General features: G+C 40.7%; 1 protein-coding gene across 2 annotated transcripts in view; it reads right to left on the bottom strand.

The window, feature by feature from the left end:
- nrg1 (neuregulin 1) overlaps positions 1-14,366 on the bottom strand; it is a 144,364-nt gene that overhangs the window by 50,393 nt on the left and 79,605 nt on the right. For both annotated transcript variants that reach the window (XM_036528612.1, XM_036528613.1), the window contains exons 2-3: positions 9,874-10,048; positions 9,216-9,337 (exon numbers count right to left, since the gene is read on the bottom strand). In XM_036528612.1, coding sequence (XP_036384505.1) covers positions 9,216-9,337; positions 9,874-10,048 — 297 coding nt within the window. The remainder of the gene's footprint in view (positions 1-9,215; positions 9,338-9,873; positions 10,049-14,366) is intronic.

The following is a 14,366-nucleotide window of genomic DNA, read 5'->3' as shown; positions in this document are numbered from 1 at the left end:
TATAAAAGTGCAGTACTAAAACTGCAGCACTTACCCGGAGACAGACCAAAATGCCTTAATTAATTATGCAATCTTCGAGGTATAACAAGTTCTCTGGCTCAGAGTGTTTCCCTTGGACTGCACTGAATCAGAAGCACTTGGCGTGACTGAGACAAGACAACCCCGACTACTTTCCAGCTGTGCAGATGGAGTCGCAGCGTAGTTGCAGCAAATACTCGAGGGTTCACATGTCGACCCGCTGCTTCTGTGGCAGGCACTATGATTTAAGGTGGTCAGCTCTTAAGAGTCTCTGCATCCTATTCCACCTGCTGCAGCACAACAATATATGACCACAACTGTCATTTTCATGGAAAATGAGGTCATTTTAAGACCAGAACAGTCCTCAGGCTCTGATAACTAGAATCACTTAGCAGGGCTAGCTGTATTCAGAGTGGATCATATCTACTGTTGCATCCAGGTCACATCATCAATTATTCAGCTAAACTGTTAGCACAAAAAAACCTTTTGCTCACAATCTGAAGTGTGGTACAGGCACTGCAGTGATTTGTGTTCCGTTTCAGAAGGAGTGACATCAGTGTGCAGGAACTGAGACAGACGTCACTAAAAACTGATCCGTTTGTTGCGCCAAGCGAGCTGCCCACCACATTAAAACCCAAAACCCGTCTTTCTGAACTGCAGGAAAAATCCAAGGTTCTGCAAGCATGGATTATGAAATCCTTGAAATCATACATAAACCTGTCAGTCAGAAGGCCAAAAAAAATGCAAAAAAAAAAGCTCAGTAAATATGACACATAAAATCTGCTGGTATAAAAAAGACACTGCAAATGTTTGGTCCTTCAACAGAAATTAAGAGGCACTGGGGATCTGCATAAGCCTTTTGATAGAGTGAAAATCTAGAAAAAGCAAAAAGAAATAAATAACAGCCTCAGCGAGACACACAATTTAACATGCCCGGCGATAGATGCCAATGCATGAAAAGAGAGAAACGAAAACAGAAGATAAGCCATGAAAAAAATGGAAAACTGCCGGACAGAGCTCGTAAGAACAAATAAAGAGACAATGAGATGAGCTCAATGCCAGCTGGGAGTCTAGGCTTCAAAGCGTTACTCCTCCAGTTGATATTCACAGGCACTGATGTAGAAAATGGACCAAAAACAAGCAGCCAAACACATTATATTGGGTTGATTCTTTTGTAACGCTGAAACTATGTTCTGTGCACTGCAGTAGTTTCTGGTTACATCCAGACTTCCTTTTTCTCTTACAATGTGAGACATAACATTACAGGACAGTCATAACAAAGGGATGAACTAATAACATTAGCCTTTGACAAGGCTTCACCTAATACACCAAATTACACTATCTTCGTAGTGATCTTATTAAGTGACTCCTTGTTCAAACATCTTCAGACTGGGTTGACCTTCACCTGTTATAGTGGTGTGCTCGGTTACTGATGGTAACCAGCCACAGCTGTCCTGAGCTGTGTTAGCCCCATGTCCTTACATTTCCTAAACTTCAAAAAGTAATATACGTATGTCAGAAATAGGTGTGGACTGCAAATGAGGAAATGTCCAGATACCACTGAGTTCTTTCATCCTGCAACATGTTTTCAGCCTACTCTATTTGAATTTTAAACTGTCATTCACTGACACCTCCCATGCACAGCAAAGAAAGTTACAGTTGGTGCATCAGGGAAGAAACAGAGGCAGCTCCATGTTTTAAACGGAAAGATTCAGTTTCAGCAGCCCTTGTTTTGGCTTCTCTTAGATTAATTTCACTGAGAGGTCCACTTGAATGAGGTGGACTTTAAGACACAAGCCACTAAGTAATCTTTTCTTGCAACTGTACTTTCAAAACATGCCAAACAGACATATAACGCTGGCTGAAATTCAGGTTTAGGATTCATAATCAGTTCAGACTTTGAAATTAAATTTTTAATTAAGAGTCTGTAATGCCACTGTTAACCTGGACCTTAGAAATCTATGACACAGGGTCAACCTCTGAATTTTTTGAGAAAAAATTTCAAAACCAGTGTTTGCCATCAAGGGCTTTGTCAGCCAACCAGTAATGAAAATTCATAATCTACTGTAAACAGAGTTGAGAAAACAAGCAGATATAATAACATAATAAAACCATAAAAACATCTAACTGTATGTAGACTGCAGCACCTTATTCCAGCAAAGTAACCTTATGTTCTCCAGAATGTTACTTAATACCAGTGAGGACTCATTTGTTTGAATATCTCTCCATAAAAAGGGCTGTTCGTAATCCCCACGGAAATCAATTTGAGGAACCCAAAACATTCTTGTCATCACTTTTACGTTTTTTGCTGCAGAGATACAAACAATCCATTAATCAAGAGACAGCATGATCTGTGCTTTTCAGTAATCACAGGAAATGTAAGGCAGGGAGCAGGGTCAAGCAAATGCCAGATTACCTCTGAAATACTGCATTCAACCCACCAGCATGCCCAAAGGGGTGTCTGTCTGTTTTATTTATGTATTTGTGATTCTGCTTGGAAAAGGGCCCATTTAGATAACACCTTGCAAAAACACTATGTCATATACTATCCAAGCTGGTGAGGAGACTTGCACTAAAAATAGATTTAAAAAACTGGTATCTGAGTGCTCACAGACATAAAGTCTGATGAACAGTGCACATTTGCCTTATGAAGTAATATGAATGTTAAACCGCCTGTCTTCAGATGCGTCTTGGAATGAAATTCTATATATTTCATAAAAAAAATAAAATAAAATAAAATAAAAAAGCTATAGCATTAAGGGCCATTTTAAAAACACACGGTTGTAAGTATACTACTCTAGGTAGGTCATATCTGTTTTCTTCTGAGGTCTACTACTTTAGGATTTCTGATATATAAAGTAAGTTCAGCGAAGACTTCAATGCACATTGAAGAGTTGGTTGTTTTTCAATTATAATAATAATGGATTACACTTCTAAATCACTTTTCATGACCACAACGACATTGTACAGAGTACCCAATGAAAACATGACATATACTGTATAGACTAATAGGACAACAGGAGACAGGAAGCCACACACACACACACACGCACACACACACACAGTTGCTTAATGCAAAACAATATCTTTTTCATAATGTAAAATTTCAGACAGAACAAGTAACAGTTTTATCTGAAATGTACCTTTTCCACAGAAGTGTAACTATCATAATTAACCACCTTGAGACACAAATACGAAAGCTGTCACATTTGATGTTCTTGTGTCGAAATTTCTTCTGCTAGAAAAGCAGTTACAGCGGCACACAGTGAAAAAGTGACAAGTGACGATGATATAGTGGATCGGTACAGACAGCATACTTATCTGAGAGGAGCCTGGGGTTGAGGAGAAATCTGTTGCATTCAATGAGATAACAACATTAAATGGCTTTATCTGTGTATCAGTGATTTTCATGTTACCTCTGAAAAATGCACCTATACTGAGAAGCACCATACAACGAGTGAGTCACGTGTGATGTTAATTTGCTAGCCGTAATTAGAAATGCACCATTTACAATACTTATAAATGTGTGGGTTTTTGTGACATGGTTTTTCAGTAAATGTTCCATTAAATGTTGACTTTTTGTCTTGACAGCCTGAAAAACTGCTACTGTTTGCATGCCATTGCTAGCCATACCACCAGCGCGTTTTACATGGATATTGATAAAACAAAAAAAAAAATAGCATTGCCTGAAAGAGCCAATGAGATTTTATGCATGAGCTTCAGGGTATTTTACCTCATTCGGAAAGGCGAGAGGAGATTGTGTGCTGAATCAAATAATTGAAAAACTAATTCAGACCTGCGTACTTTACACAGCAGATTGTGCTGTGTTTTAATGTCATCTCATTTAATTTAGCTACAGGATCAATATAGCCTCTCCATTCCTTTCAATTTTCTCAGGCCAATTTCAATTACATGTAGACATGCACACTCAGAATTCACATTCTGTTTTGACAATTCATTCGTGTGAATCAATTCCATCTGACAATGAGATAACTTTAAAGGAGATAATAAAATAAACAAGTATCCAGTCCCTTCTCCCAGACAATATATATAATACAGCAGGCAAGACCAGTGCATGTAAAAGGGTTTAGATATTTGAACACACAAAGTGAGCTTAACCTTTTCTGATAGAGTAGTGCTGAATTTGCAGGAAATCAAACTTTCTGCAAGCTCTCTTTTTTGGATTGCCTGTGTGTAGCATTGTCTTCCGTTGTTCAGGACAAAGCATCTACCTGAACATGGTGTACAGTAGGAGAAAGAATGCCATTTAAATCACATACATGTTTCACAGCTCAGTGCTGTACAGAACAGGTTTGTTTGCCTATGACTCTGTTTTCACTTACATCCAGGGTTATTTGCAAATTAGTGTCAATACAAAAAATTCTCTTTCATTAACAGGCAAGCAGGGGGAAATTCCTAAATTCTACATTAAAAAGGAAAGGTTTCAATGGAAATGACATCTTCACAGAGGTGGTATTGTGGCTGGAAGGTGCTCATTCACACTACAGCCAATAAATGCTGTTAGCTATGTTATACGCTTTATAACCAGTTTTGACGGTTTATATGTAATAAGGTTTATAACCTTAACTTTTTTCTGTTGTAAACCAACAGTGCCTGATACAAAACAGAATAATATTTTCTCACTCTGTTTGGGCCCACTGACAATGGCTGCCAATAAAACTTTACACATAGAATGTGTGTGTGTGTGCAGGTTAAATGCAGAGGCTTGAAGTACGAGACTCCTTTAATACAAACTAGTTTAACAGCTGTGTGATAATCAGGTGAACTTTCATCTGCCTAAGGAGTACACTGCTTCCTTTGGTAAACACGTCATACTTTCGTGACTCAGCCCGTTTAAACAGCCACTTCATTTTTTCAAATGGGGTTATAGGAATAATATAGAGTGGCTGATACACAGTCATCAGGTGCTCAGCAAAAAATGATCCCTGGGGTCAGGCAGCCAGTGAAGATCACATATTTCGAATGCCTCAGGTAAACCTCTTTTGCCCATTCATTGTGACTGTATGAAATGTGGTCAGGGGAAAAGCACAGCATCATCAGAATGCTGAGAAGGTAAAAAAGGGGGAAAAATATTCATTCCGCAAGTCTTAAACATGCAAATGGATGAAGCTAATGATCTTTGAAACTGTTTAGTTCTGCCAGCTGTATTTAAGCGTTCTAAACCGGACCATCCATTTTCCTCCAACTGCAATGTCAGCTTGCTTGGATTTTATATCAGCGAGCCCATTTTCCCTCTCTCCTCCCTCAACCCTTCTGGCAAGATTAAAACGCAGTGTTAAGAAAACTTAAATCAATATCCATCAATTTCGTAGATGTTAAAAACGTTCTGCCCTCGTGAAGACGGCAATATTTCTTGGACTCTGTCCGGGTTAGGTCGACCACACAGTGAATCTAGAAAAAAATACATCCTCCCAAATACAGGAGAAAATTATTTCCCTCATTAAAATGTGAGAACAAACCTAAGTACACTAAAATTATAATAATGCCTCAGTCACACTGATCCAAATTAAACTTTCAGAGAGCTTAAAAATGCTCACAAAAATATCAACTATGTCCGTAAAAATGGAAATCTCTCCTTATGAATAAGGAGGAATGACTTCAGCTGAAGGTCTTTTTCAGCCTTGAATTTATGTGCCTTACTGCCCTTAGGCCATTTCCACCACATGGATGTAAAACCTGTATGCGCAGAACAAGAAAAAATAATGGGCCATTGTGTGCTCAGTAAATTCTCCTATAATACAACAGGGAAACACAGGTCATGAAGTCCCAAGAAAGAATGAGAAATGACTTCCTTTACCAGAGACAAATGAAAAGCTGAGATAAACCCAGAAAGGGTCCTCCTTGGCTGGGCTAATGATTGCTCAGGGTTTCAGGTTGCAAAACAGGGCTACTTACATGGTGAACCATGAGCAGGAGGCTACTCAGACACAAACACCACAAATCAATAGCATGTTGAACCAAGACCATTTCGGCACAGCAAACGGGTCTGGGAAGGCCAAGTGTTCATCATTCCCTTTGACAGTGGAGGGTATGTGACAGCATTTACTCATCCCAGTAGGGTGTCACACCAGCTTACCTGGCTATGGCAAGATATGTCCTTTTAGCACTGTGCTTTGGGTAATTTAAATTTGGAGAGCACCAATCCTGAAGGGTCATTTGGAAGCAGGACTTTTTTTGCTCTCCTCAAACTTCAAAGATTTTCAGAAGTGGGGGAGGGGTACAGTTTGTTCTCTCCAAATAATAAGCATTCAGATGACATAGCTTAAGGTAGGCATTCAAGCAGAACAAAACCCCCACAGGACACATGGGGAACACCTTATGTAAATGGTGTTTTTTTTTTGGCAAGACCACGTTTTCCAGACAAACCTGCTTGGGAGTGCTTCGTCTGCCTCAAGGAAATGGAAAAAAATATGTGTGATGGGAAAAACACAAACACACACACGCAAATGTAACCACCAAAAATGTAGTTTTTTATGCAAATAAGTGTGAAAACAATGTTTCTGGCGTAGGAGTTTTTCGACGCAGCACGTCAAGGTTATCCGCAGTCACGATTGCAACCGGTGGGAATCTGGCCACTGATCAGTTTCCTGGTAGGCGATTCCATTACTGTACTGTGCAGTGTGGGGATCACGGTGGCTGATGGAGCCAAACACACCCTCACTGAAACAGCACGAGTCCCTGAACGGTGAGAAAACTGGCTCTAAAATTACATCAGGCCTTCTGGTAACAACAGAGTCAAGGTGAGTTTGAGAATTAAAGCAGCAACAGTATACAGTGTGAGTACACACTGTTATGAGGAACACGTAGCTCAGAGTTTCAAAGCTTAATATTTCCGTTATACTCAAGTCGGGCTCTGTTACTTAGATGGCCCTCTGAGGTTTCTATTTTATGCTTGCGCTAAAGCTTTGTTTTATGCCATCACTTTGTTATCGCAAAGCTTTCCCATTTTCCAACAAGCGATGGAGGGGTATCCCCCTGCCACTCACAGGCACTATGGCGCCTGACAGACGTCTTTGTTAAAAATCACAATCCCTCGTCAACCTGTGTTAGAGAGCATGCTGGATGCATGAGAAGAGGGACATGCCCAAGATCCCTGGGCCCAGGCTTCAAATGCCACCACACCTGCAGGAACAAACCTGATAAGCAATCCTGCATTCCCCCCAAACGCCCCAGAGACAGCTGACAAGTGTCCTCTCCACCTCAGGCTGTCATTAGCACAGTAAATGCGCCATTAGGAAGCCTACCCCCATCACTCTATAAGGTGCCACAAATTTACTGTCCAGCATGACAATTACCACCCCCACGAGGGGCTTTTTCTCCCTACTACACCAGAAAATCCGATATGCAGTGCTACAGAATGTTGTCTGGACTCTTCCTTTTTAAAAGCATTGCTAAATAGACTTCCCTTATTAATTCAAAAACTTTTTTTGATTTCCAATTATTGGCTACAGTGAATGCATGTAATATCATTTTCAATGAAAGCTACTACCAAAAAAAAAAAAAAAACTCGAATGAAAAAAAATTTTTTAAGGCCCTCATAGGTTTGGCAGCTTAAAGGTCTCCATTGTGCAGATTCACCAGTCCAGACATTTGATCTGATTATGTACAATTTGAGGAGTTTTTGCATTTTTGCAACAACAAAACAAAATGTCACAGAACAAACAAAAAAACAGCCCCACTCCCCATGCATTTGGAGGCCTGGGGATTCCACAAAACATAGTTCCACCCTGTTTCAGAAATGTATATCAAGAGAATAAGTCAATGAGGGTTCCTCCCTACCTGGAATAGCAGGGAGCAAAATTCCTCTGGACAATATTACAATCAGGAAACCATTTAAGCAAAGGCAAAAGAATTGACTTAATGTTTGACTCAATCTACGGTTGTCTCGCCAAAAGCAGGCGGCGAGCCGCATTCAATGCAATCAGGACCACAGCCCGTGGTTGGCATATTGTAGCTTCATTAGATTTGGGCTTGTCCTTGCTGCACTAATGCCTCAGAAAAGAGGGGAATGAAACAGCTACTTTTTCTCTTGGCAACCGTTCAGAGGAGTACTACTTGCTAATTGAAAAAAGTGATTAAATAGCCAGACTAAACTGCCCCTGCATGGTAATCACTCTTGCAATGTTGCTAAATTCCGACAGGAACGATGGGGGCCAGGCCGGCAGATACCAAGCATTTACCTGTCGAGGATATTAATGGTCTCAATGTTTTACTCTATCAGCCTTAAGTTTATCAACATCTGATTTTTGCCGAGACGTGACCTGCAAGGCAAGGGAGAGGCTCCCACAAGATAATGAGGTGCCCAAGGGCGAAACAATAGCTTGGACAGGGGGTGCTGCTTATGCAGTGGTTTGCATGGAATGCAGGTCTCATCTGATATTCAAATGTTTTAATGAGCTGGCACTGCATAAGAGAAGGTTGGGGAAGACAATGCCATGAGGATTATCTTTTAAGACAAGGAATGTTGTTAACGTTGTTACTGATCCCAGCAACAGCAGTGGTGGCATACATTGCTTTCTGTAGTTGTTTATATTAACGTTACTTACCTTCCATACCAACAAGTGATTTTCGCTGGGTTCAAAAAGAAAACAGCTGCGGCATTCCATTATAAACTACGATCTCTCCTACATCACTCAGCACACCTGCTTCCTTTCTACCCATTCTCCCGGCATTGTCACATTTATGGGGTATCACCTTTCAATTGCTACCCTACCTGTGTAGGCATCCATTCCTTAGCCACAAACCAACACAAGGACACGCCCCCAAATTGTGGGCACTACATAGCTTTGGGGCAGAAGCACAATACCACAATTGAAGCTTTCGTGAAAGAACTGTCACAGGTGAGCTTTGGTTTGGAAGACATGTTAACCAAACCTTCACACTCCTACTTCACCAGGTACATATCACTCCTTTCATTTATTCAGTCAATGAGTTTAGATACCTCTGACTCAGGAAAAGGTAAAAGCGCTCAATAAAGTAAGTATCACAATGTCATCAAGTGTCAGGTTGCTTAATCCTGAAATTGTTTGAGTACACTACCACTACCACTACCACTCCTTCAATAACAGAGCCCTACCTGTTTGTACTTCATTACCACATTTAACATTTAGCTGAGAACTGACACTCACAAAAAAAAAAAAAAAAAAAAAAAACAAAACAAATTGTTTGAGCCTTACCACTGATGATGCTCAGGTTTCCGCTGGTTTTGTCACTTCCGAGGATATTGATGGCCTCACAGGTGTATGAGCCAGAATTCGATTCAGTGGCTTTCCGGAAGAGAAGCTCCGAAATCATCCCACTGCAGAAAACAAGCAAGCAAGGGCACAGCTCGCTTTAGCCGCAGCACACTCTATTGACAAGGTCGCACCGAAAAATGCATTGACTTTCCAAGACCTTAAAGTCAATGTTATTTGATAATTAAACTTCTTCAAGTGATGCCCATTTCTGATGGATGTGTATTGTACATCCATCAGAGAAGGTGAAAAGGGGAAGAACTCTTTGTGCTTTTCTTCTAGCATATTACCTACATTTGAAATCAGGACAGGAAGGGATTGAAATGCTGCCAATATACTCTCAGAGGGTTGTAAAGCTAACTTTTTCACACCCACATATCATTAAGATACCATCTGACCTTACACCTTGGTATTGCTATATGCTATCAGATAATACCACAATGTATCACCATGCATGTTAGGTATGGTAAGATATGTTAGCAAACCTGAACACAGGTCAGACCAACGTTCCAGCATGCGCACTTTACAAGCACATTAATTTTGTGTGTGAATGGGATTACAGGAAGTTGCACACCTCCCACGCTAGCCCTGGCTCCCTTACCCTTTCTTTTTTTTAATCTTGACGTCTTTGGGCTTGTTTTTGCCGTCAAACTCTTTTCCATCTTTGTACCACTTGAATTTGGGCAACGGGTTTCCGGCCCTCGCCTCACACCTCAGGGACGTCTTCTTGCCCTCCCCAGCCTCCACGCTCCTCATCTCCTTCAGCCTGGGTTCAGCTGCAGGACAGGAAAACAACCTGGTCAATCACAGCTACATTACACCATTATCACAACTAACATCATTATCATTATTGGGTTATTCAGCAGGCGCACTCATTATCCTGGGCAACTTAGGGCATGCAGTATTAGTTCACACAAGGGTGCACACACAGTAAGTGTGACCATAGTGTATGAACTGTTTTAGCAATATCTGGTCAACAGCCAAGTACTGCACATTTGAAATCATGGAAATGAGCATCGCGCAGAGATAATGTTGCACCAGTGTGAAACTGAATACAACCCTATTGGAATGCATGGACTGGTGAAATTTAGAATGGATTAAACTGCAATTCATTTGAGTGTTACTTCCATTCCCACTATTCGGCTTCTGCCAGCAGAGATCCCTTTGAAGGGCGCATTCCCTGTTGTAAACAGAAAGGGACCGTGACCGTGATTATCAGGACTCACTGGCAAAAGAACAGAGGCGGGAGAGTGAAGTTTCAAAGTTTGCAGGGACATGTGCTCCCTGCGAAACAACAGACTGAACTGGAACCAAGTCACTGCGCTCTGTTTCCCTGTTGTGAAATTCATCATGCCAGATGATCTTTTCCAAAAATTCATAGTGTTGCACAATCCCATGAGAACAAGCACTCATCACCAGGGCTGCCCCGCCCTGCTAGAGACTTCCATTTCCAATAAAAGCAGTAAAATCCAGTAAAATAGCTAATCACAGTACAAACTGACATTGAAAATATCCCTGCAATATCAGACATAATCCTTTCAGCCTTTTTACTTTGCAACTGCACTTTGTGCTAATTCTTTGAAAATGCCACTTTAATTCTTACCCATGCCCAAAAACTGCAAACAACAATCCTTTCATCTCTTATTTAGCCCACTTAACCTCAGGTACTAAAACCTTCCGAAACTAACAGATCACATTACCGTAGCCCATCGTCTGAAACAACGCAAACAGCAAATGGCTAAGACAAAGCAGTCAAGATATTTTCACGGCAAACTTCAAAACCAATTTCTGAAACTTCAAAGTAAAGTTCAGAGAGAAACCACGCAATGAGGTTGGAGGGAGAGGGACTCGTGAAGCACACACGCACTCTTCAAAGACGGAGGACTCCCAGGGGCACTGAATCTGTAACCTGCATCTGAAGCCTCCACATCTCCGTGCTTACCAGATGGAATCGTGCAGCAGTGTACCCCGTCAAAGACTGAACTCACAGGGATACACAGATAAACGCAAAGCCATCATCATTTGAATTTTCCAATATGGTGACAAGGCGGCCACACTTATTAAATATAAATCAAATACCAGCTCCCCTGCAGAAATTAAAATAAATAAATAAACAACTGGAGAGCACATAAACAGTGTCTGAGTAGCACTACACTTGAGCAGTACACTTTTTATGTTTTGTGTACAGAGAATACCAGACACTGAAAAAAGGCATGCTGGAGAATTTCAGTCAGAGAAAAGTGTGGGGATATGCACACTCGTACAATATGATTATTTATTAGGAAATGCATGATACATTCACAAGTGTTCAGAAGCAGATAACCTCATAATCACTAAACAGGATTAACACTTATACACAACTGACACTCTGATTTGCTGAATTTAGCAGTGATCAAACCAATTTAATGGGTTTTATCGACAAATGAAATGCCCTATTAGTGCAATCAAAAAACAGCGGCGTTTGTAATGTGAGAATTGCTATACAGTAGCTATGAAATGATAATATAGTGGTTACATGTGTAAAATCTAACCCCTGTAAAATCTATTTACTGTAGCTAATATGTTAGTAACCTGAGGCATGTCGAGGATATGGTGATCAATCAGTCCAGTTCCACTGAATCCTCATTAGATGGGAGGGGGCACATTCTTGTGTACAATTATACAATGTCATGTAACTCTCATTAAATTCCCTAGCTCCTTTTTAGCACACCTGCCAAAACTAATCCTGGTTTCTATCAGACTGATGTCTATTTTTGTAATCTTGTTTCTGAGTAAAAGCTAAAAATTCAATTGATCTTTTGAAGTTCTGTTCAATACAGCAGCTTTTGTGGATACCAGAATCTTTCACATTCCCACCAATTAAGTTTTCTAAAAGAACACATTAGATTACAGGCATATGACTTGAAAAATGAGCACCCTTTCAATCTAATCCCCGCCAATTCAAATCAAACCTCAGTACAGCTTACACAGGCAATTTTGGAAAAAAAAATTTTGAGAGCTAATGTCCTTTTGTCCCATAGCCTAATTCCATTGTTTGTTTCTACATTACTGCCATGTTTTTCTGTTGTTGTTTATATTCTACTGTGAACACAAGCAGCTGTTGCATGTGAGGATCCATGGAAAGGTCATGTCAAAACCACATGGCCCAGAGGGGACAGATGATGCAACACAATTAAGGCTCATCCTAGAAAATAAGGAACTGCCTCTTTCAACAGGATGAGTCAAATTTGTGATACGTTGTGCGTTATTTCCTCCCACAAAATGGTTTCCCTTTCATTTTACGTGACAAGTTACATTAGCCCTCGGGTCAACCCCAGGCACTTCCTGCAAATTCAGTGGCATGAAAAAAGGGCTGTTGACTCAACTTTGGGCTCAGAAATGTGACATTATTATGCTCGTAATCTTCCTTCCCCAATCTTCTGCCTCTGTGATTATGCATGTCATTTGTTTTTAGCGCATTGTCTATTTTTCCAGCCCCATTACAATGATGGAATTCTCTATGATGAAGGTGGTCTTTTCCAGTAGTGATGGGAGAGCTCACAACCATTGGGGAAGCTTCATAAACCACATTACTGGAACTATAAGGGGAGCTAGCATTTATTTTCAATCACCGACTCTCAGGAAAAAATCAAAAGACTGCCACCCTCATGGCATAAAATGTGTTTGGCTGAACTCTGTGAGTGATGGCACCTGAAGTCTCCACTCAATGTGGAGTTCACAGGGTCTTCCTCTTCGCCTACCACTGTGTTCCAGTCCATTTGGCCCACATGGGGTACAAGCGCTCATGTTCTCAACACTTAATTGCTTAATTGAAGCCATAATGCCAGAAAGACTAATCACTTGCTAATCCTAATACGTGTGAACCATTTCCTCAATGAAAATTAATTTAAGAATGGACACTCTGGCGTTCAAAGACCAAAACTGCACGGTCTTTGCAATTGGTCAACGGATTCAACAGTCAATGCCAGCTGATTCAACATGACAAAATTACAAGCACATGGTCTCCGAGACACCATGGCGAAGGAGGAGGAAGGGCGTTCAAAATCAGACACTGCCAGGGCACAGTTGGAGCAGCCCTTTGATAGCACTGCCAAACACTGTTCTTTTCACTGTCCCCCGCCCACGGTGGGCAAAAAACGTTAATGAGGAGACAGCAGAAACATTCTTACAATGTTGTCTCAAAGAAAACACCATGAAATGGAACACCAAGGCTCGGCGTCTGATTCACGGCTCTTGCGGCAGCTGTTGATGGGAGTAGCTGCTGGGGAATGAATGGAGGGGAAAAACCTGTGCCACCCACAGGCTGGGCAGCTATTGGCTCCGGTCACAGGAAACCTCCACACTTGCAAATCTTACAGCAATGTGATCGTCTGCGAGGGCGTTTCTGCAAAAGAAGCCTTCCCGCTTTTTCTAAATGAAGTAAAATTATAGCTGCCAGACTAAAAAAGTTCCTAATGGAGGAATGTATAAGAGATAAACTGGGCACATAAACATCTTGTCCTCTCTGCTCTCTACAAACGTCACTACCCCAGCTGTTGAATTCTACAGGGTGGTGGGATACATGCTGACATAGTCCTAGTCATAAATGGTATTAATAAAGAAACTAAATGGGAATGTCCCCCCAGCATTTTCAAATGTGACCCATGAGATTTCAATTTATATTATTTTATACTGTTTGATTTTTTTTATTATTTCCATTAACATGTTCCATTTCTAACCCTACAAAGGGAACTAACGTTGCTCATTGGCTTGTTAGTTTTCAGTGAGCATGATGAATTAAACGCTTCATTATCTCAAATCTATATTTCCACATGAACTGAGAAGTACCTCAATATTTGATCAGGTGTATTTGATATTGCTAGCCAGCTTATTCATCCTTGAAATAATTATTCAGAGAAGCCTGACTTGGAAAACAGAACAATAAAGACAGCAATATTATTGTAAGCTAATTCCAGAATAGAAATTTTCTTGTCTCATGACCCTGTTCACCCAGTTACATTGAAAAGATTACAAGGACCAATTACAGGTCAATGTTTAATGGTGATGGTTACGTCTCAGACTCAACAGTCTTCCCAAAAAAGTGAAATACGATGG

The sequence above is a fragment of the Megalops cyprinoides genome, chromosome 5 (assembly GCF_013368585.1).
Source record: "Megalops cyprinoides isolate fMegCyp1 chromosome 5, fMegCyp1.pri, whole genome shotgun sequence".
NCBI lineage: Eukaryota > Metazoa > Chordata > Actinopteri > Elopiformes > Megalopidae > Megalops > Megalops cyprinoides.
The sequence above is the reverse complement of the archived record's forward strand: the minus strand, read 5'-3'. Positions and strand labels throughout refer to the sequence as shown.